The sequence below is a fragment of the Pseudochaenichthys georgianus genome, chromosome 20, assembly GCF_902827115.2.
Source record: "Pseudochaenichthys georgianus chromosome 20, fPseGeo1.2, whole genome shotgun sequence".
Classification (NCBI taxonomy): Eukaryota; Metazoa; Chordata; class Actinopteri; order Perciformes; family Channichthyidae; genus Pseudochaenichthys; species Pseudochaenichthys georgianus.
In genome coordinates, this window is record NC_047522.1 from 22,818,800 (window position 1) to 22,844,517 (window position 25,718).

At 42.4% G+C, this 25,718-nt stretch overlaps 2 protein-coding genes across 2 annotated transcripts in view; both read left to right on the forward strand.

Moving 5' to 3' along the window:
- Positions 1-15,289, forward strand: part of LOC117465662 (serine/threonine-protein kinase OSR1-like) — a 74,585-nt gene extending 59,296 nt beyond the window's left edge. The window contains exons 11-18 of the mRNA XM_034108618.2: positions 8,098-8,220; positions 11,492-11,527; positions 12,529-12,660; positions 12,744-12,799; positions 13,095-13,147; positions 13,469-13,537; positions 13,620-13,684; positions 14,145-15,289. Coding sequence (XP_033964509.1) covers positions 8,098-8,220; positions 11,492-11,527; positions 12,529-12,660; positions 12,744-12,799; positions 13,095-13,147; positions 13,469-13,537; positions 13,620-13,684; positions 14,145-14,219 — 609 coding nt within the window. The 3' untranslated portion in view covers positions 14,220-15,289. The remainder of the gene's footprint in view (positions 1-8,097; positions 8,221-11,491; positions 11,528-12,528; positions 12,661-12,743; positions 12,800-13,094; positions 13,148-13,468; positions 13,538-13,619; positions 13,685-14,144) is intronic.
- A 3,101-nt stretch (positions 15,290-18,390) lies between these two features.
- Positions 18,391-23,660, forward strand: LOC117466042 (solute carrier family 22 member 13-like). Its single transcript, XM_034109167.1, has 9 exons — positions 18,391-18,765; positions 21,004-21,107; positions 21,237-21,391; positions 21,468-21,639; positions 22,282-22,402; positions 22,476-22,570; positions 22,646-22,860; positions 23,273-23,381; positions 23,462-23,660. The coding sequence occupies exons 1-9, from the start codon at positions 18,391-18,393 to the stop codon at positions 23,658-23,660; spliced, it is 1,545 nt and encodes a 514-aa protein (XP_033965058.1).
- Positions 23,661-25,718: the final 2,058 nt, after the last annotated feature.

The window sequence follows — 25,718 nt, forward strand, 5'->3', positions numbered from 1 at the left end:
TTCTCACCTCTTAACCTCCCGTCTTCTGGAGCTATGGGAGGCAGATTACTGGATGGGAGCTTCAGTAATAATCAGCTAATGGCTGCGGTTATGTCGCCTCTGGGAGATCCTTTGGTGAGAACTGACGAAACAAATATCACAATTGATCTGATGAGATGAAACTCAGCAGAAAGGAGAAAGCAATCAAAGCAGAGAAGCTAAGGGAAGTTGTTTTTGAGGAACGGGAGGTATTTTAGGAGACCCTTTTGGGTGTCTCGTAAGCCTCTTTTCACCAGGATGTGATGTCACAACGAGGTGCCGGAGCTGCCAGATGAGGAGCATCAATCTTCCTGACACTTTTCATACCGATCTGTTCCCACCTGGCTACCATTTCAGCAGATCGTAAATATGTGTAGGCCGGTGCAGTCCAAAGTGCTTCACATATGACATTTCACAGGAAAGTGATATCACACAGAATACCAGTAAATACATCAAAACAAACTACAAATATCATGGAGTAGACATATATAACAATAATTTAGATTAAACGATGAAATTGTACATTAAAGTAGATTTATCAAGTACTGTAACTTAAGTACAAGTCTTGAGGGGGGTTTTATTTGAGTATTTCTTACTTCTACTCCTCTACAGTTCAGAGGTACATGGTGTACTTCTCCTCCACTACATGTATTAATACCTTTAGTTACTTCACAGATGTGGATGAATGATGTGAAATATAACCAAGTGTTAAATCAGACTTTAGTTCCACCTGGAGTAAATTCACCAGCTACCCTGCAGTCTACAAAGTACTCAGACTAGCTGCACCTCCACCAGCTACCCTGCAGTCTACAAAGTACTTCAGACTAGCTGCACCTTCACCAGCTTGAGAACACTTTCATGATCAATCATTATAAAACATATCATAGATATTATTCTGAAATGGACCAATCAAACAATGACTACTTTCACTGTCTTTCACTATATTTTGATGAGAATACTTTTCTACTTTCACTTGAGGAACATTTTGAATGCAGGACTTTTACTGTAACAGAGTATTCCTACACTCTGGTACTTCTACTTTTACTAAGTACAAGATCTGAGTACTTCTACTTTCACTCAAGTACTGTACAAGATCTGAGTACTTCTACTTTTACTACAAGAACAAGATCTGACTACTTTTACTCAAGTACAAGATCTGACTACTTCTACTTTTACTCAAGAACAAGATCTGACTACTTCTACTTTTACTCAAGAACAAGATCTGAGTACTTCTACTTTTACTCAAGTACAAGATCTGAGTACTTCTACTTTTACTCAAGTACAAGATCTGAGTACTTCTACTTGTACTCAAGTACAAGATCTAAGTACTTCTACTTTTACTCAAGTACAAGATCTGAGTACTTTTACTCAAGAACAAGATCTGAGTACTTCTACTTTTTACTCAAGAACAAGATCTGAGTACTTCTACTTTTACTCAAGAACAAGATCTGAGTACTTCTACTTTTACTCAAGTACAAGATCTGAGTACTTCTACTTTTACTTAATCTATAAAGAAGTAATTCAGCAGAGGTGGGAGAAGTACTCAGATCTTAAGTAAAAGTGGAAGTACTCAGGTCTTGTTCTTGAGTAAAAGTAGAAGTACTCAGATCTTGTTCTTGAGTAAAGTAGAAGTACTCAGATCTTGTACTTCTCCCACCTCTGCTGAATTACGTCTCTATGGGAGTTAAACTGCAGTTTCCTCTCAACTACAGAATTTCTGTGATCTTGCATTGTGCCTCCTCCTACCTACTCCTCCTCCTCCTCCTCCTCCTCCTCCTCCTCCTCCTCCTCCTCCTCCTCCTCCTCCTCCTCTCCATTGAATGTTAATGACTGTCTGCAGCCTTTCCCTCGGAGCATCACAATCTGCTGCAGTAAACCAAAGCCTTCGTGCTTTTTGAATGATCACCTCGACCTCTCTTTGTGAACGATGACACGCCGTGGGTTCAGTGTCAAATCCACATTAAAGCCACAAGATACTGTTTCTCAGTGTAAACGATGTCATTGGTGAATTTAAAGCTCATTAGTATAGAGATGTATCTAAGTGGTGAGTAATGGTCCTAATTCACATGGTTCTTCAACCAGTCAACTTTCTGACATGTTTCCAGAAGCATCCTCAGCTATCGTTCGCGCCAAATGTTAGAAGAAATATGATAAATTATCGTTGGCGTGGCCTGAGCTGAACCCATTGAAATGCAGCTCATCATTTAGATAGATCTTTAATTAATTAAATTCTTTGCTAACCCCTGACTCACAGGAAGCCGTGACTGGACCCACTGAGAGAGGACCTTTCAGCCTCAGGTGGTCCTCCTCTGTGCAACCCTTAAAAAGCAACTTTTCAAATGACCAGGCGTAAATCACCCACACTGACGCTCAAGGTGGAGGACGAGCGCGTGCTTCTTCTTTCTAAGCACCAAGCCGTGAGAGGCAGAAACTGGAACACAAGGGCCGTTTCTCGATGTCGAGTAAAGCTGCTCCAGAGCCACTATTTCAAGCATACTACGTCATCGAGTGGCGCCGAATCACTGTTTAAACGCCCAGCATACATGTGCTACCAAGCAAGCCTCCTCGACAGTGAGGAACGGCCACTGTGACCTGAAAGCACCTCGCTGCGATGTCAGGACAGTAAAAAGTCTTTCCAAGCCACGAGCAAAAGCCGCCACGTCTGTTCTTCATCCCCTTCCGCTGAATCATCCCTCGATACATCATTCAACTCGGCTAGACCTTATCAAAGTTTGGAGACATGTAGAACACAGACACTCTTTCTCCCTGAAAACACTTAAGTCTGAATAGTGGTATCATCCCTGCAGATATTTGCCCTCCACTGGGAATCCGCATGCTTTGCTTCTTTCAGCCGAAGGTCCTAATATGTCCCGTATGCTGCATTCCTCCCGCGAGGCTCACGGTGTGCCACTCCCTGTCACTGTGAGATCTGCTGTGACACTGCTCGCAAATAATCTCACACATTCACGATCGAACACCTGAACCCTAACTTTGCGAACTCTTAAAGAAGCCCTGTTGTGCTTGTCTCCATTTCCTGTAGTGTGTTATATCGGTTTGTCGTGCATGTCTGAAAAGGCTCAGATCCCTGTGTGTTAAACTACAGACGCCACCTTGTCTCCCTTTTTGCTTCCAAACCTCATTAAGTCATTAAAATATTGGGATCCTTGGATTGTTACAGCATGCATTTCAAAGTTGTCAGCATGCTTCAGCAGTATTACTGTCTGGGAACAAGAATATCTCCAAACCACAATTGCCTCTGCAGCATTTAACCCCCCGGTGTATCTGCTATAAGTCTATAAGGATTAAATTATACACCAGATAAAGTGGGGCTTTGTTTCTGGGAAGCTGAGTCATCTCCAAAGCATACTCCAACGACACATCTATTTTTACTTTCATTGAGAGCCATTTGTTATCTGGAAATATCCCACAGCATGTGTCTTTCAGGGCAATCTGACATGACTCTACCGCCCCCACCTGGCAGCAGGAGGAACTGCACCTCTTCTTGTCAGTCCAGTTTTAAGAGGTGATTCTGTTTTAGTGCTCCGGGGGTTGTGTGTCGAATCCCTCCTCCCATTATTCTCTTTTAAAAGCTCTTCCTGAAAAGCCTGGATATCGTCTGCGACACCGCTGCCATCCTCGCCTTTTTATTCCCTCGTCTTCCACTTGACCCTTTCCACTTTCATCACTGAGAGTCTGTCACTATGACAACAGTGTCTTGCTGGTGTGGAGGCAGACAGACCCCAACAAATGAAGTACAGACTGTCTTGAGTAGCTAATACATCTAAAGTAAGAGTAGCGGAAAGATGAATCCTATTTCAATACGCTAAGGAGGAGAAGCGGTGGGTCTTCAGAAGGGATTTAAACATCTCTAAAAAGTAAAGGCAATATACTAAGGTAGCGTAAACTCAGGTAATATTTCAAATAACTTGTGTCCTTTTTTTAATGTTTGAATTCTTGTCTTTCACAGAGATGTTAAGGCTGGAAACATTCTCCTCGGAGACGACGGTTCAGTGCAAATTGCAGGTATTTACCCGCCAACACCAACCTAGATTTAACATGTCTGTTTTTGTTTGTTTGCAGCCCCTATTAAACTGCCAAGTGCCCATGGTGTATGTGTGCCTAGGAAGCCGGAGGAAAGCGAACCCTTACTGACTTCCTGCTTCAGGTCCTTTCTCATGAATACTCTGTTTCCCTTCTTCAGATTTTGGCGTCAGTGCCTTTCTAGCAACAGGTGGTGACATGACGAGGAATAAAGTGCGCAAGACGTTTGTGGGAACGCCGTGCTGGATGGCTCCCGAGGTCATGGAGCAGGTTGGTGCCAAGTTACAATTATTGACAACAGAAAACTCACAACTTGTATCAAATAAAATCTATTTAAATTGGTCAAAAAGCTGCTGTTTTTCTTCAACTGACACTATTGTCAAAATTGAAGGCCTAAAGTTTATCATCTCTCGTTTGTAAGCCTATTATAAAGGACAGTATTTTGTACTTTAAATCCGACGTTGTCTACTTTTTTTGTCCCTCATTTCAATATGAGATAAAGATTATGTTTCTTTTTCCACAGGTGAGGGGTTACGACTTCAAAGCAGATATCTGGAGTTTTGGGATCACAGCCATCGAGCTTGCCACGGGGGCCGCACCTTATCACAAATACCCTCCGATGAAGGTGAGGACACTGTGGAGCTTTCCTACTTAATGAGTTAGCGACACGGAACACATGCCATCTTTGACTTCCTGCTCACGAGATGCCAAAGGTCGGTGACATTTGAGTAATGCCGTGTCTCCAGGTCTTGATGCTGACGCTGCAGAACGACCCCCCCGCTCTGGAGACCGGCGTCACGGACAAAGAGATGGTGAAGAAATACGGCAAGTCCTTCAGGAAGATGATCTCCATGTGTCTACAGAAGGACCCGGAGAAAAGGTGTGGATCGTCTTTACCTCTCAAAGTCTACTTTATTGTCAATCTTTCAGTGTGTGTGTGTACAGACGGAGAGATCGAAATACCGTTTCCCACAATCCCGAATACAATAACAAAGATATATAAAGAAAGATGTACAATCCAAAGACACATTTAGACCTAAATAAAGCACAACAATCAATATACACAAAAGAACAGTCACTTCAATAACTCGTTTGTTCTCTTTCTGCTGTTTTCCAGGCCGACTTCCATAGAGCTGTTGAAGCATAAATTCTTTCAGAAAGCAAAGGTAGGTTCTTCTTTAGCCCGCTGCGGACCAGCGAGTCGGCGTTTTAATCCTGCTGATAAAATAGCATCTGAAGAGTTTAAAAGGAAGCTGCTATTTGTAGGTTGTTTATGAATCATAATGCATCACAAGATGAACATTAACCAACTACTCTCCCTGAGGTGTTTGCTTTTGGAGATAAGCAGTGAAACTCCAGCTCTGGCTGCACACCACCCTAAAAACTGGGACAACTAGAGTGCCGACTCAGCACGTCTCACTGCACAAACACGATCTGATTGGTTTGCCTTTCTCTGGACCTGCAGTACACTGTGTGGCCAGCAGAGGGCAGGCGTTGTGCTTCTTTTCATGGACGTATAATAAAAAGGTTATTTTAGATAAGGTACACATTTAAATTAATGAGAAACCCTGCAGATGGGATTAAAATGGCTGTCGAGCAATCGGTGATTATTGATTTGCTCAGATTCAACGTTTTATTGTCACGTGCAGGAGTTAAAAAGGTGGGGTGGGTAAGTTTGAGAAACCGGTTCGAGATACACTCGAGTTATATTCCATGGAATGCTCGTAACATCCCGATAGCAATGAATATCTGAAGTGCTTTGACAACAAATCGATTAAAATATCTCATCAGTGGAAGCCGTGGCGCAGTAAAAAGCACGACCAATCATCTGAGCCAGCCCGGCTAAAGTAACTGGACGGCCTACCTGCCTGTCAGCCCACCATCTGGGCACGAACTTCTCCCGTGCCCTCATTGGTCATGTGCGCGTTCGTGTGTGTTGGAGGAGGGGCTCTGTGAGGAAGTGGCAGATTCTTTCCGGCTGTGTATTTTCAAATTCTAGCGCACTCGAGCTGGTTTCTCCAAAATGACCTACCCCACCTTTAAGTAGACTATAAGCATGCATGATAGATAAAGCTAAAACAAAATGTAAATTAAAATACTGTACAGAATCTGCGTATACTGTATGTCACTGTTGGTAACACAAGCGAAAGTGGATTTGATATACAAAAGACTTTACCAGAAGTAATTAGGTTTTCAGATGAGATTTGAAACTAAAAGGACCTGACCCTCGGTGTGTCTCGCACCTTGAGCGCTGGGCATAAAGGGGGCTTGTTTTGATGACCTGACCTACATGAGGTGGAGCCCTATTCTGCAAGGCTTCAAAAGTAATTATTGGATTACATTCACAACTTGACATGAAGCCAGTGTGGCTAAGAGTGTTGGTGAAGCACATTGTAGGTCACCGTTAAATGACTGATTTCCTTTCCTCCCGACAGACCCATGAATATCTACACGACCGGTTGCTGCAGAGAGCGCCCACAATAACAGAGAGGTCGAAAAGGGTAAGACGTGAGCGGTTTGAATCTACTCTCTTCTTCATGTCTCCTCTACATCAACATGTGTCCCCTCTTCTTCATGTCTCTTCTACATCAACATGTGTCCCCTCTTCTTCATGTCTCTTCTACATCAACATGTGTCCCCTCTTCTTCATGTCTCTTCTACATCAACATGTGTCCCCTCTTCTCCATGTCTCTTCTACATCAACATGTGTCCCCTCTTCTCCATGTCTCTTCTACATCAACATGTGTCCCCTCTTCTTCATGTCTCTTCTACATCAACATGTGTCCCCTCTTCTTCATGTCTCTTCTACATCAACATGTGTCCCCTCTTCTCCATGTCTCTTCTACATCAACATGTGTCCCCTCTTCTCCATGTCTCTTCTACATCAACATGTGTCCCCTCTTCTCCATGTCTCTTCTACATCAACATGTGTCCCCTCTTCTTCATGTCTCCTCTACATCAACATGTGTCCCCTCTTCTTCATGTCTCTTCTACATCAACATGTGTCCCCTCTTCTTCATGTCTCTTCTACATCAACATGTGTCCCCTCTTCTTCATGTCTCTTCTACATCAACATGTGTCCCCTCTTCTTCATGTCTCTTCTACATCAACATGTGTCCCCTCTTCTCCATGTCTCTTCTACATCAACATGTGTCCCCTCTTCTCCATGTCTCTTCTACATCAACATGTGTCCCCTCTTCTTCATGTCTCCTCTACATCAACATGTGTCCCCTCTTCTTCATGTCTCTTCTACATCAACATGTGTCCCCTCTTCTCCATGTCTCTTCTACATCAACATGTGTCCCCTCTTCTCCATGTCTCTTCTACATCAACATGTGTCCCCTCTTCTTCATGTCTCCTCTACATCAACATGTGTCCCCTCTTCTTCATGTCTCTTCTACATCAACATGTGTCCCCTCTTCTTCATGTCTCTTCTACATCAACATGTGTCCCCTCTTCTTCATGTCTCTTCTACATCAACATGTGTCCCCTCTTCTTCATGTCTCCTCTACATCAACATGTGGCCCCTCTTCTTCATGTCTCTTCTACATCAACATGTGTCCCCTCTTCTTCATGTCTCTTCTACATCAACATGTGTCCCCTCTTCTTCATGTCTCTTCTACATCAACATGTGTCCCCTCTGTGGAAAGAGACTCTGAAAGTTTCAGGAACAAAGATTCTCTCTCTTTTTGATCCATTTCTATAAAAACCTGTCTGAAAATGATCTGATCAGATTTTGGCCACTTTATGATGTCATAACGATGTTTTGTCTTGTGTAACCATTAGCCAATTAGCAACCATGGTAACCCCCCCCCCCCCCCCCCCCCCCTATCACCTGAATCTCCTCTAGAGCTCCATTGAGTTCTTTGTAACCAAATGTCTCTCAGAGGGGCGTGGGGAGGGGCTCCTTGTTTTCATCTAAAGTAACAGACAGAGAATCAGCACTTTGGAAACAGGGCTGAAACAGAGGGGATTATGGGTAATGCTGCAATGATCTGTTTGGTGTTTCAGCCAATCAGAGACATGTTGTGTCCTCAGGTACGCAGAGTTCCAGGTTCAAGCGGTCGGCTTCATAAAACGGAGGATGGAGAGTGGGAGTGGAGCGACGACGAGCTGGACGAAGAGAGTGAAGAGGGCCAAGCAGCCATCGCTGCCTTAAGGGTGAGAGACACAGCAGCCCTCAGACAGGAAGTTACTAAGCCCCCGACAGGAAGTTCATTCAAGATTCAAGGCTTTTATTGTCATTAGCACATGAGCTACAGTGTAGATATGTCAATGAAAATCTGAGGTCACAGGCTCCTCCAACAGTAACAAAATAATGCAAGTAAATTCAAATAGAATAGAAGTAGTGCGAGGAGAGTCTATATACAAGTCTAATTATTATTAATAATATATATATATAGTCGAAGAGATTCAGAACAATGGTTGCGTCAGTTCCCGTTTCTGTCTGTTGTGTCCCGAAGCTTCGCCCTGTATTTTCAACCTCTATACGATGTTTAAAGTGTCATTCCCATGTCTGTGCAGTAGCATGTGTGTCCTTTGTCTCTCTACTGAGTGTGTGTGTGTGTGTGTGTGTGTGTGTGTGTGTGTGTTTGTGTGTGTGTGTTTGTGTTCTGTCTGACGGCCAAGGAGAAGCAGGTGAAGCCTGTTAGTGCCACCAGGCGACAAGTGCGCTTCACCCTCCCTCTGGAGCTGCCCACACACAGGGTTGTTCACTCGCACCACGATACAGATGGCATTCCCCTAACAAGGAAGCACTCTCAAGCACGTTAGCTTTAGCGGGCGGGCAACACTTGATAAGGAGGTTGTTGTTAGAGATTCAAAGGCTTTATTGTCCTATGCAGAGGACAGTGTAGATATGGAAGTATTAGTTCCAGGGCTCCTCCAACAATGCAACATATTATATATAGGACTTAAAACACATAGTAGTGATAGTAATATTGCAAGACGAAACCGAGTAGGATAAAATAGTGCAAGATTATGATTATAAGTCCACATAACTACATTCATACATTTGTTAGATACCTCTTTTTTAAAGACGTGAGAGTACCTTTCCTGGAAGCCATCTGTATTTCCATCCCTCTTTCTAAATCACTTGTAATTAATACTGACCCGATCTCACGGCTAATGACTTATCAACCCCGTTTTTAATTACAGCACTAATTACTAAGGGATTCAAATTTGACCAAATCTCTTCTGCTTTGATGCTTTTCTGGAAAAAATGGGCTCTTTTGGTTTTGCTTCTGATGCTACTTGTTGGCGACTGAACTTCCTTCTCCTACACCGGCTTTATTAGTAATATATTCATACAATAACATCCTGAACATGCAGTCACTTTTTAAATCGGAGCGCCGATTCACCGCCTCTCAGGTTGTCTTTATTTAGGTCTGCAAGGCTACGTTTCTAGTTGGTTTCAAATCTTTATTTTAGTTGAAAATGAACACTTTAGCCGCTTTCACACCAAGTACTTTGCCGCACTTAGTTCCTAGCTCTTAGTTCCTAGCTCTTAGTTCCTAGCTCTTAGTTCCTAGCTCTTAGTTCCTAGCTCTTAGTTCCCCCATGGAACTAAAGAGCCGATCGCGTTCACACCGGAATAAGTCCCTGAGGGAAGATTAGGCAAATGAAGCCGCTAACGTCACTACTACTACTACTTCTTCTTCTTCTTCTTCTTCTTCTTCTTCTTCTTCTTCTTCTTCTTCTTCTTCTTCTTCTTCTTCTTCTTCTTCTTCTTCTTCTTCTTCTTCTTCTTCTTCTTCTTCTTCTTCTTCTTCTTCTTCTTCTTCTTCTTCTTCTTCTTCTTCTTCTTCTTCTTCTTCTTCTTCTTCTTCTTCTTCTTCTTCTTCTTCTTCTTCTTCTTCTTCTTCTTCGGGTTTACTGGCAGTCCGCAAACCACTTCACGGCGTATACTGCCGCCCGGAGTCCCCGGCCGGAAGTCCCCGGAGTTTCTGGCGATTTATTCGGAAGGCTTCAGTAGAAGCTTTCCGAGTAAATCGCCAGAACGCCGACACCTCCTCATCTCCGCCGCTCCCATGTTTTTTTTTTGTTGCCATAAGTTAGTAAGCCATAAGCGTCTTTGGGTTCAAGAAAAGCGCTATAGAAATAAAATATATTATTATAAATTATTATATTATATATTAAGTTATTCTCTCTCCATTGGTGCGCTGGGCTAATGCTAATGCTAACAATGGTAATGCCAGCAAATAAAATGGTGGCTTCACAAAACTTTTCCGAGTTTTACGGGGCGTGGTTTGCAATCCGCCCAACCAATCAGAAATTGGAACTTTTTTCTCCCCAGGAAAGCACCACCTCAATAGCAGGCACTAAAGATGGGTGAAAAGGTTCCCATGAACTAAGTTCTCTTTTTGGTGTGAACGCAAAATCCCAGGAGCTATCGGAACTAAACGGGAAAAGTACTCCGGTGTGAAAGCGCCTTTTGACCCTCTGTATCTTCATTTTTTGTTCACTTATGCTGTTTCTCTGCTTTTCAAACTCAAACTAAAAACAGAATTGCTATAGAATATATATTTCACTCGTTTACAGCTCAGATTAGAATTAGCATCATGATATAATTAGATAGGAATCAGTGTTTTTTTGGCTTATTATTGATGTAAATATGGAGATACAGATACAGTTGTGGTCAAAAGTTTACATACACTTGTAAAGAAGGGACATGTTACCCAGTGGCGGATTTAGGATTGTAGGAGATCCGGGGCTTTGCCACCATTTTGAAGTTGTTGAGCGGGGGGGGCTCAAACTGTGGACTCGCCGGAGCCTCGCAGCAGGGGTAGTACGCAGACTACTGTCCCGCAGCTGCTGCCTCTCTGTTGGACTCCGGTACTGCACATTACTCACGAGACGTTTCTCAGTGAAACATTCGGGGCTTGAGCCCAAGTAGCCCCCCCCTAGCGCCGCCACTGATGTTACCAACTGTTATCATTGCTGTATGTATATTTTTGACCGAGCAGATTTTTATCACATTTTCAGAAGACCCATTATAAATTCATAAAAGAACCAAACTTCATGATTTTTGTTTTGTGGCAAAGTAGTATGTGCTCTAATCACAGAAAAATAAGAGTTGTAGAAGTTATTGAAAAGTCAAGAAAGTCATGAAATACATGTTCTTTACAACTTTTGTATATAAGGGGTTGCTGCCCTGTTAGACAATACATAGCTATATCAAACTTCTGTCATTAACACAACATATTGGCACCAAGTCGTGAAGCGAATCTTCCCACAGTTTAGACATCGGTGCATTCGCCTTAAAGGATGACCGATAAATGAGGACAGTAGATGCGTTTTAATCCGTCCACCTCTCTGCTTCCTGTGTGTTCTTTGCATCGTGTGTGTGTGTGTGCGTGTGTTATTGCTTTTCTCTCCAGCGTCACACCGATATCCTCTCTGAGTGTTGTATTCTTCTCTCTGTCTCCAACAGTCGCCCAGAGTGAAGGAGGGCTCGCAGAACTCGGAGGTGAGTTTTTAGAAGTTATTTCTTTACAGCAGCAGCAGCAGCAGCAGCAGCAGCGTGGTTTCTGTCTTTCATGTGTCATGCATATCATGTCAGTAGTACAGGTTAAGTATATATATTCTTATGTATATGTTATAACTTGCTGTATATTTTCTACTTTCTCGTTTATTTCTAGTCTTTTTTAATTTGTATTGTACAATGCCATGTCTTTTTATGCTGCTGCAACACAAACATGTCCCAAATTGGGATCAATACAGTACTATCTTCTTCTCTCTTATCTTAAGTGAAGCAGCGATTTAAGTGTAACTCACATTCTGTAGAAGGTGCATCTTGCTGAAAGAAAGGCAGGTTTTCCTATAAATTAAATCATTGTTGATCCTAAACATCTTTTTTGGAATATATTTTGTAAAACAATTACCGTACTTTTCGGACTATAAGCCGCGACTTTTTCCCCCATTTTTTTTGTACAGCTAACGGCCACTAGGGAACCTCCTAAATCTATGGATTTTACAGGTAAAATTAACCACCTTTAACACTATGGGCTCTAGGACCGGTCCGCGCCCGCCACCTTTAAGCGGCGGGCTCCAGCAGGAAAAGCTGGAGGCCGGAAAAGAGTGAGACGGGTAGCGCGCCAAAGTAAAAGGGGAACCGAGAGACAGAACGAGAGCAAGACAGACGGACAATTTAGCTGCTGCGGCTCATATGCAGGTGCGCTTTATAGTCCGGAAAATACGGTAGTGTTTTTTTAAGACATAGTAACTGTACATCTTACGTTTGTCTGTCCGAAATGCCTTAAAATAAAAACATTAAAAAGTACGAACATTAGGGAGTGATCAGGACTTCAGTCAAATCTGGCCTATGAGGTTTTACGAAATCAGTCCACTTTCTCCATCTGCCAATCACTAATAGTCCCAGTTTGTGATTGACAGATGGGTTTCTTCTTTTCTAAGGTAAAAAAACGTCTTATTGATATCCATCTTCTCTTTAATGCATTTCTCCAGCAGTCCTTCCAGACTCCAGAGCCTTTAAGCAGTCTGCCCCCCCCGCTGACCCCAGGTCAGGCAGATCTACCTCAGGCTGCTCCACTGCAGCCCCCCACCCAGGCTACGTCTCCCAACACTGCTTCTCTCTCACAGGTGAGCCCCCCCCCCCCCCCCGACACTCCTGTGGGAGGGTTTATTATGTTTCATCCTGCTCTAAAGTCTGTGTGTGTTGACAGGTGCCAGCCGCCTCAGGAGGCCTCAACTCTCCCATTAGTTTGGTATTAAGGTTAAGGTGAGTGTTCCTATTGGTGCATACAATAAGAGGATACATAAGAGGATAGGGGCCAACCTTGTTTGGGAATTGTGACTTTTCCCCCCCTGGGAATTCAGATTTTTCTTTTAAGGAATTCTGACTTTTTTTCTGGGAATTCTGACTTTAATAAGAATTCAGATTTTTTTTCTTCTCAGAACTAAAGTACTTTTGATGAGCCCCCTAATCCTTTTCTGTAAATATGTCCAACAGGTTTGATCAACCGATAGATGATCTGCTTAGCTCCTCTAATCTGTCATCTCTTTCATCCCCTCAGGAATTCAAAGAAGGAGCTAAATGACATTCGCTTTGAGTTCATGCCAGGCAGAGGTGAGTGGAGCTTCTGTCTTCACGATATGAAATCCCAACCTGTGTCACAGAGTAGTTAAAGAATGTCTTTAGCGTCTCATGTCTTGGTGGCGGACGCCTCATTTTGGATAATAATCAGTGAGCTGAACGGAAAATAAAAGTGTACAAAGGCCTTCAAATCAATATTTATCAGCCCTGAGAACAAAACGCTGACACACAGCTGTTGGTGTCTAAAGAATTGTATTCAACCTAAAACCTTAAGAGAAGAAAGCTATTTTAACAATCAGAACCAGAGGAAGTGTTTAAACCACATATTATATCCTGTTTCTCATCCTCTCTCAGACACGGCAGACGGTGTTTCCCAGGAGCTGGTGTCCGCCGGCCTGGTGGACGGGAGGGACTTAGTAATAGGTCAGTGATTTTTTTATTAAATACCACAGCAACATTTTCCCAACCTCACATTGTCTCATATTTCTGTTTGTCTTCTTTCCAGTTGCTGCCAATTTGCAGAAAATAGTTGACGAACCTCAAGCCAATAAAAATGTCACTTTCAAACTGGTGAGTGCTGCCCCTTCATCTCAAAGTGTTGTTCAAACATAGCAAACATATCGATTAAAGGAATTGTAGAACTGTGAAAACCCGCAGAAGCACAGCCACATTATTGAAGGGAAGTAATGGATCAACTTAAAGTGGAAAATTAATGTTTAGAGAAATATGGCAGACGTTTCCGAATGAAATACACTCTAAAATAATCTTGTATCTCTTAACATATTACAATTTAATAGATAAGTAATGTCCCCGTTTTCCCCCATACTGTATGTGGAATTTGTGTTAACTCAAAGTAGGATTAAATCAAACTGAATATCTTAAGAAGTGCAGTTTTTATTTTATCTTCATCATTAGCCGTTAGCATTAGCATGTGCATTTGGTGTTGTTACACTCCACAAACAAACACATTTTTAGCATCTAGCGACTTCCTCCTTCTCTTCAGTCGATTTCTCCCGTTTTCTCTCCGCAGGCGTCTGGAACCGAGGGATCTGAACTCCCGGACGATGTCAAACTGATGGGCTTCGCTCAGCTCAGCATCAGCTAAACTGTCGAACTACCTGGGACCGTGACTTGCCTAAAAAATGTGAAAATAAAAAATAAAATAGTTATAAATGCATTTTTTTTCCCTATGGCTGTATAAAGAAACCACTACTGCCAAAGAAAACAGAAGCGTTTGGTCGCCCGTAGGAAACATTCAACGCTGCCTCGATAACGTGGTCGGCTGACGAATCACTGACAAAAGTTTACATGTAGAAGGATGCAAGTATCTACACCTCATCCGTTTATATTTCTCTAAAATGTGATGCATTTGCACAATCTGATAAGTCGCCCTGATAAGTGTAACAATGCCTTATATTCATCAGAACTACTGAATGCACGTTTTAAGGGGGGGGGTCCCCAGTTACCACGTGGAGCAATATGTTGTCGCAAAATGTGGTTTCAGCTGTCTAACTTTTTACGCCATTTTGATTAAGCCAACTAATTACAAGGACAACTCAACAAATGTGATGTTAAATATTATTTTCAGCACTTCCAAAAGTTATATTTAAAGGATAAGGCTAGTTTTGTGGTCTGGAATGTTCATAATTTCTTTTTTAAATTGATTTCCTGACATATCTGGGTTTTGTAGTCGTCATCAAAAAGCTACTCAAACACAATTTAGGGACTATTTTCAGCTGCGGATGTACACACATTTGGTGCTCTACTTGAGTATTTAGACACATTGACAGGAAGACGTCACCCAGGGAAAAATGTAGCACAATTTGGTCAACAATAAGTACAAAATATAGTGAATTTTGCCCGTTTTTGTCGCTATCCAGCATTAATACAACGAACATTAAGAGCTATAAGTCTTCTCGAGACAACTTAATTAGATTGTCCAGTTCTTTAAATGAATAGAAACTTCAAATATACCAAATTGCAAAACCTATATGAATAGGGAAAAGTAGATGACATTGACTTCTTCTGTCTTCTTCCAAATTTGCCTCCACTCCTTTACCACAGGTTGGATGTCTTTTTGTATATTCGCTGATATATTGAAATACGTGAAAAGTTCTACGACGGCTGGAACCACCAGCGTTTGAGTGTGTCTGGAAATGGTTTCTCGAACTTCGTTGAAAAGGTGCATTTTAGTTAATGTGAATGAAACTTGATTAACCTCGAGTACATAACGACATTGGGCTTTGTTTGTTTTTATACTGCGTGTTTCACTCTGCCTTTCTTTCTGTCCTCTGACACGAGTGTGGGTTGTAGCGCTGCTTGTACGAAGAAGACTGCACTGCAGATCTGGCTTTGAGTTCATTTTGTCACAGGCTCCTTTTTTCCTTTCTAAATCACTTTCTGCCTTTTCGGGAAGTTAGAATATATTTGACAGTCGAGCCACAGCTGTGTTGATGCACTGGTCATCTCGAATTCCCCAAATGATTTGACTGAGAACCAGCAAAGATGTTAAAAACAAACCTTCTTGTTTATCATTTTAAATGAGGTTTCGTTCATCGTACTCTGAGGACTGAGGTTACATGAGTAACGTAACGTTTTGATTGCTATGAGTTGGGATCTGTATCCGTATAGTTACGTCCTCACAACCTTCACTCTGGATGTTTTTGTGCATTACTGAAATGGGTTAATGATCGATGTGCATCTGGCAGTTGATGGCACTTCTGTGATATCTCAGTCTGACATGTAAGCAAGGCTTTATTCGTTGATGTGGAAGTGTAATGCCCTCCAGATGCCATATTGAATTAAATTGATTTTTTTGCTTGCTAAAAAATGTCACGAGGAAATCTTGGACCCTGAAAATGTTACCTTTTACATAGCATTATATAAATACGATCAAGTGTATTATTTTTTGGACATAACGTTGTGGTTTTGATTCAGATTGTCAGTATCTTTGAACTGTAGTTCCTGTTACACGTGAAGATACCTGAGGTAAAGTTTTCACCTCAAATGTAGCAACCCTAGGTTACTCAAAGGTGTGGTGTGTGTTGTGTGTTGTGTGTGTGTGTGTGTGTGTGTGTGTGTGTGTGTGTGTGTGTGTGTGTGTGTGTGTGTGTGTGTGTGTTTGTGTGTGTGGTGTGTGTGTGGGCCTGCTTCTGATGGAGTTGAAGATCCATTGGCTTTGTTCTCGTCTGTCCCGCTCACATGTATCTAACCGAGCTGTAGCAACTGAACAGAAGAAGGGCAATAACTCATGGCTGTAAAATATTTCTGATTTCCGCCTGTCCTGTTTTTAGTTTTTTTCATTCTTTCTCATTTGCTCTTCTGTTGATCGTTTGGGAGTTCAAAGCATGTTTCCCCTGGATTATTTTTAATCAATAAAGAATGAGCATCAGCTGATCCTGGCATATTCTGATTTTATTATCACATGACATTTGTACTAAGCTTTTCCTATAAATGTAAAAAATAAATTGAATAATACAGAGAGAAGCAACAACACTGATCTGACTCCAGAAACAACATGAGGTAAGTTGCTATTCTGACTAAGCTTTTGGTGGTTTTTCACTTTCCTGGTGTTTTATCACAACAGAGCCGGCCAGCTAACCAATCAGAGCAGCCTGGGCTCTGGTTTCAGACGGAGGGTGAAAAGAGGTGCTGCAGCACAGGCAGTATGAGAACAATAAAGAGCTTTTTGAACATTAATGCATAGAGACATGTAGAGACACTACATACTGATATACACCTGAACATCAGCAGGAGAGGACTCTTTAAAGTAGAGACACTACATACTGATATACACCTGAACATCAGCAGGAGAGGACTCTTTAAAGTAGACACTACATACTGATATACACCTGAACATCAGCAAGTGAGGACTCTTTAAAGTAGAGACCCTACATACTGATATACACCTGAACATCAGCAGGAGAGGACTCTTTAAAGTAGAGACACTACATACTGATATACACCTGAACATCAGCAGGAGAGGACTCTTTAAAGTAGAGACACTACATACTGATATACACCTGAACATCAGCAGGAGAGGACTCTTTAAAGTAGACACTACATACTGATATACACCTGAACATCAGCAAGTGAGGACTCTTTAAAGTAGAGACCCTACATACTGATATACACCTGAACATCAGCAGGAGAGGACTCTTTAAAGTAGAGACACTACATACTGATATACACCTGAACATCAGCAGGAGAGGACTCTTTAAAGTAGAGACACTACATACTGATATACACCTGAACATCAGCAGGAGAGGACTCTTTAAAGTAGAGACACTGCATACTGATATACACCTGAGCATTAGCAGAATAGGGCCTCTCTAAGGTATATATTTTTCACGTTTGACCTCTGCCCTGTCTATCTTTATGACTGCAATAATCTCTTTACTACACTTTCACCAGAGTGTATTTCCTGCTTTTTAAACATTAAAGGGCCCTTTAGTATGCAAACGTGTGAAATATATATTGATATTTAGTCCAAATATCAACAGCTTATCTTCATAATAAGCCCTCTGTCTGGTTAATGTCTTTCACTCTCCATGCCAGTTTCTACTATCTGCTTTGTTGTTAGAATAGTGTCACCAATCGGAGATACAGTAGACTTTACGATGCTTTTTTTGAACAGGCAGATTTTCAATTTCAGGGGTGTCAACTCCAAGTTGCTTAACGTCTCTCTCACTATCACATGCTTTAATCTGGACATCTGTTTTAATTGCGCTTAGTCACATTTTGCTTTCATGGACACACCAACTTCAAAGGTGCAAAAACTCGTCATTGCCTTATCATAAGTTGTGTGACCTGGCCCCTTTTTCTAGATTGGGTAGGGTTGCCATTTGCACCTTGGAGACACCATATCTGTAAGATGTCAGGCTGCTCATACTGTGACCAATCGGAGAGAGCAGCTGCTGATTTGTAGATCAAAGACAGTTGCTGATAAGACTTTTCATGCAGACTTTGACTTTGCGGTTCTCTACATGCAGGAACTACACCAAAGGAAGTCCAATATAATGAGATGCATTACAGCTGGACTTCAGCCTGAGAGAATCTGTCCTGTCATCTTTTGAATACCTTAGTAAGTCTGTTTGTTAGCAAGTTAAGAGATTGTTAAAACACTGTGGCTGTCAGTTTGAACGGCAAATAAAGGTTCTTCTACTACTACTACTACTACAGTTTAAACCTTAACTCGCAGGACTACAGTCAAGTTCAGTGTTGGTGCATGGACGGACCGTAAAGCTGCTTTGACACATGCACATCTGGATACCAAAATGAGCAGCTTTGGGGAGATTCTGAAGGAGATCGGGGAGTTTGGTTTGTTTCAGAAACGTCTGGTGGCGGTGTTATGCATCCCCAGCCTGTTCACAGCTTTTGATGTGATTGGTCAGGTGTTTGTAGGACTGAACTTCCCACATCACTGCAACACCGACTGGATCCTGGAGCGAGGACCCAACCTGACGGAGGAACAACAAAGAAATCTCACCCTCCCACTGAACAAGGATGGAGGCTTTGAAAGCTGTGAGATGTTCACACCTGTGGATTTGGATTTGGAAACCATTATAGCGTACGGCATCAACAAGACTACAGGATGCATTAATGGGTCGGATTTTGAGGCCCCTGAAGGGGCATCAAGCATTGTGACAGAGGTAAGAGATCATTTTATACATCAGTTAGAAATGTAATAATCGAAATTAAGTCATTCTTACTTCTTGCTGGGTTACTTTTCTACTGTTGATAGTTGTGGAGGCTGTTGCATTTATGTCTCATTTGAGCCACCAATCCATCATGCATTGTAACCTAGTTGGAGTCAATCCCCCAGAAAGAGTGCCGGCCAATGAAAAAATACTTTTTCACATTGACTTGCATTGGAGGGAGACGTCTGTATATCATATACAGTGGGGCAAAAAAGTATTTAGTCAGCCACCAATTGTGCAAGTTCTCCAACTTAAAAAGATGAGAGGCCTGTCATTTTCATCCTAGGTACACTTCAACTATGAGAGACAGAATGAGGAAAAAAAGCCAGAAATTCATATTGTCTGATTTTTAAAGAATTTATTTGCAAATTATGGTGGAAAATAAGTATTTGGTCAATAACAAAAGTTCATCTCAATACTTTGTTACCCTTTGTTGGTAATGACAGAGGTCAAACGTTTTCTGTAAGTCTTCACAAGGTTTTCACTGTTGCTGGTGTTTTGGCCCGTTCCTCCATGCAGATCTCCTCTAGAGCAGTGATGTTTTGGGGCTGTCGCTGGGCAGCACGGACTTTCAACTCCCTCCAAAGATTTTCTATGGGGTTGAGATCTGGAGACTGGCTAGGCCACTCCAGGACATTGAAATGCTTCTTACGAAGCCACTCCTTCGTTGCCCGGGCAGTGTGTTTGGGATCATTGTCATGCTGAAAGACCCAGCCACGTTTCATCTTCAATGCCCTTGCTGATGGAAGGAGGTTGTCACTCAAAATCTCACGATACATGGCCCCATTCATTCTTTCTTTTACACGGATCAGTCGTCCTGGTCCCTTTGCAGAAAAACAGCCCCAAAGCATGATGTTTCCACCCCCATGTTTCACAGTAGGTGTTCTTTGGATGCAACTCAGCATTCTTTCTCCTCCAAATACGTCTAGTTGAGTTTTTACCAAAAGATTCTATTTTGGTTTCATCTGACCATCTGACATTCTCCCAATCCTCTTCTGGATCATCTAAATGCTCTCAAGCCAACTTCAGACGGGCCTGGACATGTACTGGCTTAAGCAGGGGGACACGTCTGGCACTGCAGGATTTGATTCCCTGGCGGCGTAGTGTGGTACTGATGGTAGCCTTTGTTGCTTTGGTCCCAGCTCTCTGCAGGTCATGGACTCGGTCCCCCCGTGTGGTTCTGGGATTTTTGCTCACCGTTCTTGTGATCACTTTGACCCCACGGGGTGAGATCTTGCGTGGAGCCCCAGATCGAGGGAGATTATCAGTGGTCTTGTATGTCTTCCATTTTCTAATAATTGCTCCCACAGTTGATTTCTTCACACCAAGCTGCTTACCTATTGCATATTCAGTCTTCCCAGCCTGGTGCAGGTCTACCATTTTGTTTCTGGTGTCCTTTGACAGCTCTTTGGTCTTGGCCATAGTGGAGTTTGGAGTGTGACTGTTTGAGGTTGTGGACAGGTGTCTTTTATACTGATAACGAGTTCAAACGGGTGCCATTAATACAGTTAACACGTGGAGGACAGAGGAGGCTCTTAAAGAAGAAGTTACAGGTCTGTGAGAGCCAGAAATCTTGTTTGTTTGTAGGTGACCAAATACTTATTTTACCGAGGAATTTACCAATTAATTCATTAAAAATCCTACCATGTGATTTCCTGGATTCTTTCCCCCCATTCTGTCTCTCATAGTTGAAGTGTGCCTAGGATGACAATTACAGGCTTCTCATCTTTTTAAGTGGGAGAACTTGCACAATTGGTGGCTGACTAAATACTTTTTTGCCCCACTTTATATGTATATTTCTCAATACATATTCGAATAAGCTACCAAGTATGACAACTTTTAACCCCTTATTTAGGAATTGGGTCGTTGTAAAATGTCCTAAAAGCCAAATCCAGAGTTATTTTCTCTCCATTCATTTGACTGAGCCATCATTGGTAGATCATCACCCACCGAGACAACCGAATTCAACCTTTAAAACAAAGTGCTCAATGCTAACTCATTTGAATTACAGTGTAGGATGGATTTTTATCATCTGATGCACAAACTTAGCAGCAACAGTTTGTTGATTTGAAAACCTGAAAACCTTTGGGATTTTCAGTTCTTGATCTTCTCAAATAACGACTGAGAAAAACTTAATTTTGTTTGTTTTCTTTGGTCTTATACTTCTTTCTCCATCCTTTCTGTCATCAGTTCAACATGATCTGTGACAGGAGTGGTTTGATTGCAGCGTCTCAGTCCATCTACATGGCCGGTCTCCTGGTTGGAGCGCTGGTGTTTGGGCCGATGTCTGACAGGTGCTCCAGAACTCCCATCTTTACTACAAGAACTAGATATTAATGAACCTGAACTGATTTAAATGGTGCTAAACTTATACGAGTGACAGATTAACTGCATCTTCAACAGTGCTTCTCTTCTCTCCGTAGGTTTGGTCGCCGCTTCGTAGTCCTGCTTTCCATCTTTCTCCTCATGTTGTTTGGTGTCGGCATTAGTTTCTCACCCAACATCTATGTTTATATTGTTCTGAAGTTCCTAGCTGGCATCGCCGTTTCAGGCATTATTGCTAATTTATTTGTCATAGGTAGGTCTACTGTTCCCCACTGAAGCTTCTGTCTGGGTCTCTAACGGCTGATAACTGTCTACTTTCTGCTTTGAAGGTGGAGAGTGGAGTGACTCCTCAAAGTTTGCTCTCTGCACCGTCATCTGCCACTCGTCCTACCCCCTTGGACTGATGGTGTTGACGGGCATTGCCTATCTGATCCGTGATTGGAGGATCCTGCAGCTGGTGCTCTTCAGTCCTCTGGTCCTTGTGCTGGGAATCTTTTACTGGTCAGACGCCTCTCAGACACTTAGGGCTTAAATCGAGATTAGCATCTTAAGTGAACGCTCTATATCAGGGGTTTCCAAACTTTTGGCCACATAGAGAAAAATATTCGAAGGGCTGGGCCACTCTCAATCCATTTTATTTCTATTTCTCTTCACAAGAGGTATATTGCCTCATAAGTTCAGTTATAAGTTAACAAAATCAATCAAATGTAGGTAAATGATGCTTGTGAGTGTTGGAACAGAAGCCTCAGATTGATTATAATAAGGAGAAATAGGAAGGTTGTATTTCAAGGTTGTTATGTAAATAAGTTATTGGACTTTTTTCTTATCGACTTAGATTTGTTAGAACATTATTTTCAAATGTAATTGACTGAATTTATTGTAAAATGGGCTTAATATTATTATTATTAACACATGAATACTACTGTATAATATATGTTTACAGATATATTTAACAAGTACAATACAAGAAAAGCTCAAGTTTCATTTGTGGGCTGTATTACATTATACTTTTTTAATTTGCTGAGGGCTGATTCAAAATTGTCCGCGGGCCGCTTTTGGTCCGAGGACCGCTTTTGGCCCCCGGGCCGTAGTTTGGACACCCCTGCTCTATAGTATGTGATGGTGGAAATTTATGTCAATTAGGATTCTTCCAGAGTCCGCTCGATGGCTCATCACCCAGGGCAGGAAGGAGGAGGCTATCAGGGAGATCAGGAAGGCAGCAAAGGTGAACGGAAGGAAGGTCCCAGAAGATCTGCTGGACAAGGTGAGATGCTTCTCTGGTGAATACAATAAAGCTCTGCAATAAAAAGAACACAAACTAAAACTGATTCTTTTAGCTAGGTGTTGAGGGTCCGTCCAAAAGAGGAAGCATGTTGGACCTCTTCAGGATTTCCTATCTGAGAAAGCGTGCATTGATAATGAGCTACCTGTGGTGAGTATTCGATCATCCATAACCTGCTGCCACATCTCCAGCCATTCCTCCCTGAAGATAACTCTTTCTTTTTAGGTTTGCAACAAGTCTGGTGTACTTCGGACTGAGCCTGAATGTCGGGAACTTCGGCCTGAACATCTACCTCACACAGTTCATCTTCGGTTTAGTGGAGTTTCCGGCACGTTGGGGCAGTTTGGGCCTCATCCAGCACTTTGGGAGGAAGAGATGTGAAGCAATCGTCCTGTTGTTTGCCGGCGCTGCTTGTCTAGGGATACTCACTATACCAAAAGGTAAGTTTCTGAATAGTTTATAGGAGTCTGTTGAAAGCCGCATTGGTGTATAATATACCAGATTATTGAGAACCAGGTTGTATCCCATTTTTATCAAACATATCTCTTTGCTACACTCATTATCCATCCTCTAACCTAATTACTACTTCATTAACAAGCAGGTCTGAAAAGTGCCTTTATCTTGCATTCTCTCTAATAGCCAGCAGGGGGCGACTCTAGTCGGACTCTATAGAAGTCAATGAGAAAATGTCCCTACTTCACGCTTGATTTATTACCTCAGTATGAATGTAGGTCGGATTTAGAGTATCACCTTTTGGCAAAATCTCCTTATGTACACAGTAAAGATGGAACACATGATTTAATTTGCATGCACAATGTGTCACAACTGTCTGATTTCTACATTGTCCATCAGATCTTCCCGTAGTGGCAACAGCCGTCGCAGTAGTGGGGAAGTTTGCTGCCACTACAAGTTTCTCTATCGTCTATGTTTACACTGCAGAACTGTACCCTACCACTCTAAGGTAAGGTACATATCCCTCAGGTACAATTCAAAAGACATGTTTGCTTTTCCTATAAGATCATTTTGTTATCTGTACTATAGGCAGAATGGAGTAGGTCTGAACTCCATGTGTGCTCGTGTGGCGGGGATCCTCGCTCCTCTGATCAGACTCCTGGAAGTCTATCATTGGACGATCCCCATGCTGATATACGGCATCGTCCCCATCACAGCTGGAGGTCTCTGCTTATTTCTGCCTGAAACTCTTAATGTGGAACTCCAGGACCACGCTGAGATCAGGTGAGAAGATGATTCCTTTAAAGGTCACCTATTATGCAAAATCCACTTTTCCATGTTTCTTCTACATCAACAAGTGTCCCCTCTTCTCCATGTCTCCTCTACATCAACAAGTGTCCCCTCTTCTCCATGTCTCCTCTACATCAACAAGTGTCCCCTCTTCTCCATGTCTCCTCTACATCAACATGTGTCCCCTCTTCTCCATGTCTCTTCTACATCAATCAATCAATCAATCAATCAATCAATCAATCAATCAATCAATCAATCAATCAATCAATCAATCAATCAATGTTTATTTATATAGCCCAATATCACAAATGTTACATTTGTCTCAGTGGTCTTCACAGTGTGTACAGAGTATCAGTATGGCAATATGACACCCTCTGTCCTTAGACCCTCTGTCCTTAGACCCTCTGTCCTTAGACCCTCTGTCCTCAGACCCTCACATCGTACAAGGAAACACTTCCAGAGAAACCCCACAGTTTAAAGGGAAAAATGGGAGAAACCTCAGGGAGAGCAACAGAGGAGGGATCCCTCTCCCAAGACGGACAGACGTGCAATAGATGCCGTGTGTAAATTGAAAAGATAATACATTTGCAACATAGGTAGTCCAATTGTTTGGGAATACATGTGTGTATAATAGGAAGATGAATCCACGAGGATATCCATCCAGGACCTATGATCCAGGACCACAGCCACGACTCGCGATCCAGGGCTCGCGATCCAGGACACAGGACCGCAGGATCATCCATGACTCCGGATCCCGGCGTATATAGACACCAAAAAGAAAGAGATGTGGGGAAGCTGGGTTAATGGGAACAAGAGGACACAGGTATAGACAGAGAGAAGGAAGAAGCAAGATGTCCCCCGACAAACTAAGCCTATATCAGCAAAACTAGGGGCTGAATCTAATCAGCCCTAACTATAAGCTTTATCAAAAAGGAAGGTCTTAAGCGCACTCTTAAAAACGGATAGGGTGTCTGCCGCCCGAACACAAACTGGAAGCTGATTCCACAAATGTGGAGCTTGATAAGAAAAGGCTCTGGCTCCCATTGTACTTTTAGAGACTCTAGGAACAACCAAAAACCCTGCATTCTTGGAACGCAATGCCCTAGTAGGACAGTAGGGTATAATGAGTTCTTTAAGGTCAATCAATCAATCAATCAATGAATGTTTATTTATATAGCCCAATATCACAAATGTTACATTTGTCTCAGTGGTCTTCACAGTGTGTACAGAATATCAGTATGACAATACGACACCCTCTGTCCTTAGACCCTCTGTCCTTAGACCCTCACATCGTACAAGGAAAAACTTCCGAAGAAAACCCAGTTTAAGGGGAACATGGGAGAAACCTCAGGGAGAGCAACAGAGGAGGGATCCCTCTCCAGGACGGACAGACGTGCAATAGATGCCGTGTGTAAATTGAAAAGATAATACATTTGCAACATAGGTAGTCCAAATGTTTGGAAATGCATGTGAGTATAATAGGAAGATGAATCCACGAGGATATCCATCCAGGACCGATGATCCAGGACCACAGCTACGACTCGAGATCCAGGGCTCGCGATCCAGGATACAGGACCGCAGGATCATCCATGACTCCGGATCCCAGCGTAGATAGACACCAAAAAGAAAGACATGTGGGGAAGCTGGGTTAATGGAACATGAGAGTACACAGGTATAGACAGAGAGAAGGAAGAAGTAAGATGTCGCCCGACAAACTATCAGCAAAACTAGGGGCTGAATCTAATCAGCCCTAACTATAAGCTTTATCAAAAAGGAAGGTCTTAAGCGCACTCTTAAAAACGGATAGGGTGTCTGCCGCCCAAACACAAACTGGAAGCTGATTCCACAAATGTGGAGCTTGATAAGAAAAGGCTCTGGCTCCCATTGTACTTTTAGAGACTCTAGGAACAACCAACAACCTGCATTCTTGGAACGCAATGCCCTAGTACAGGGGTCTGCAACCTTTTTGACCAAAAGAGCCATTTTGCTCCTTTTTCCAAAACATTTTTTTGTTTTGTCTGGAGCCGCAAAACATATTTCATAGTTTTTTAGTGTT

Bases quoted from the DNA above. Each gene is read 5' to 3' on its own strand.
- LOC117466042 (XM_034109167.1), top strand. From the start codon at position 18,391: ATGAGCAGCTTTGGGGAGATTCTGAAGGAGATCGGGGAGTTTGGTTTG. The intron at 21,108-21,236 runs GTGCTCCAGAAC...TTCTCTCCGTAG, and splicing joins TTTGGGCCGATGTCTGACAG to GTTTGGTCGCCGCTTCGTAG. The intron at 23,382-23,461 runs GTAAGGTACATA...TCTGTACTATAG, and splicing joins CTGTACCCTACCACTCTAAG to GCAGAATGGAGTAGGTCTGA.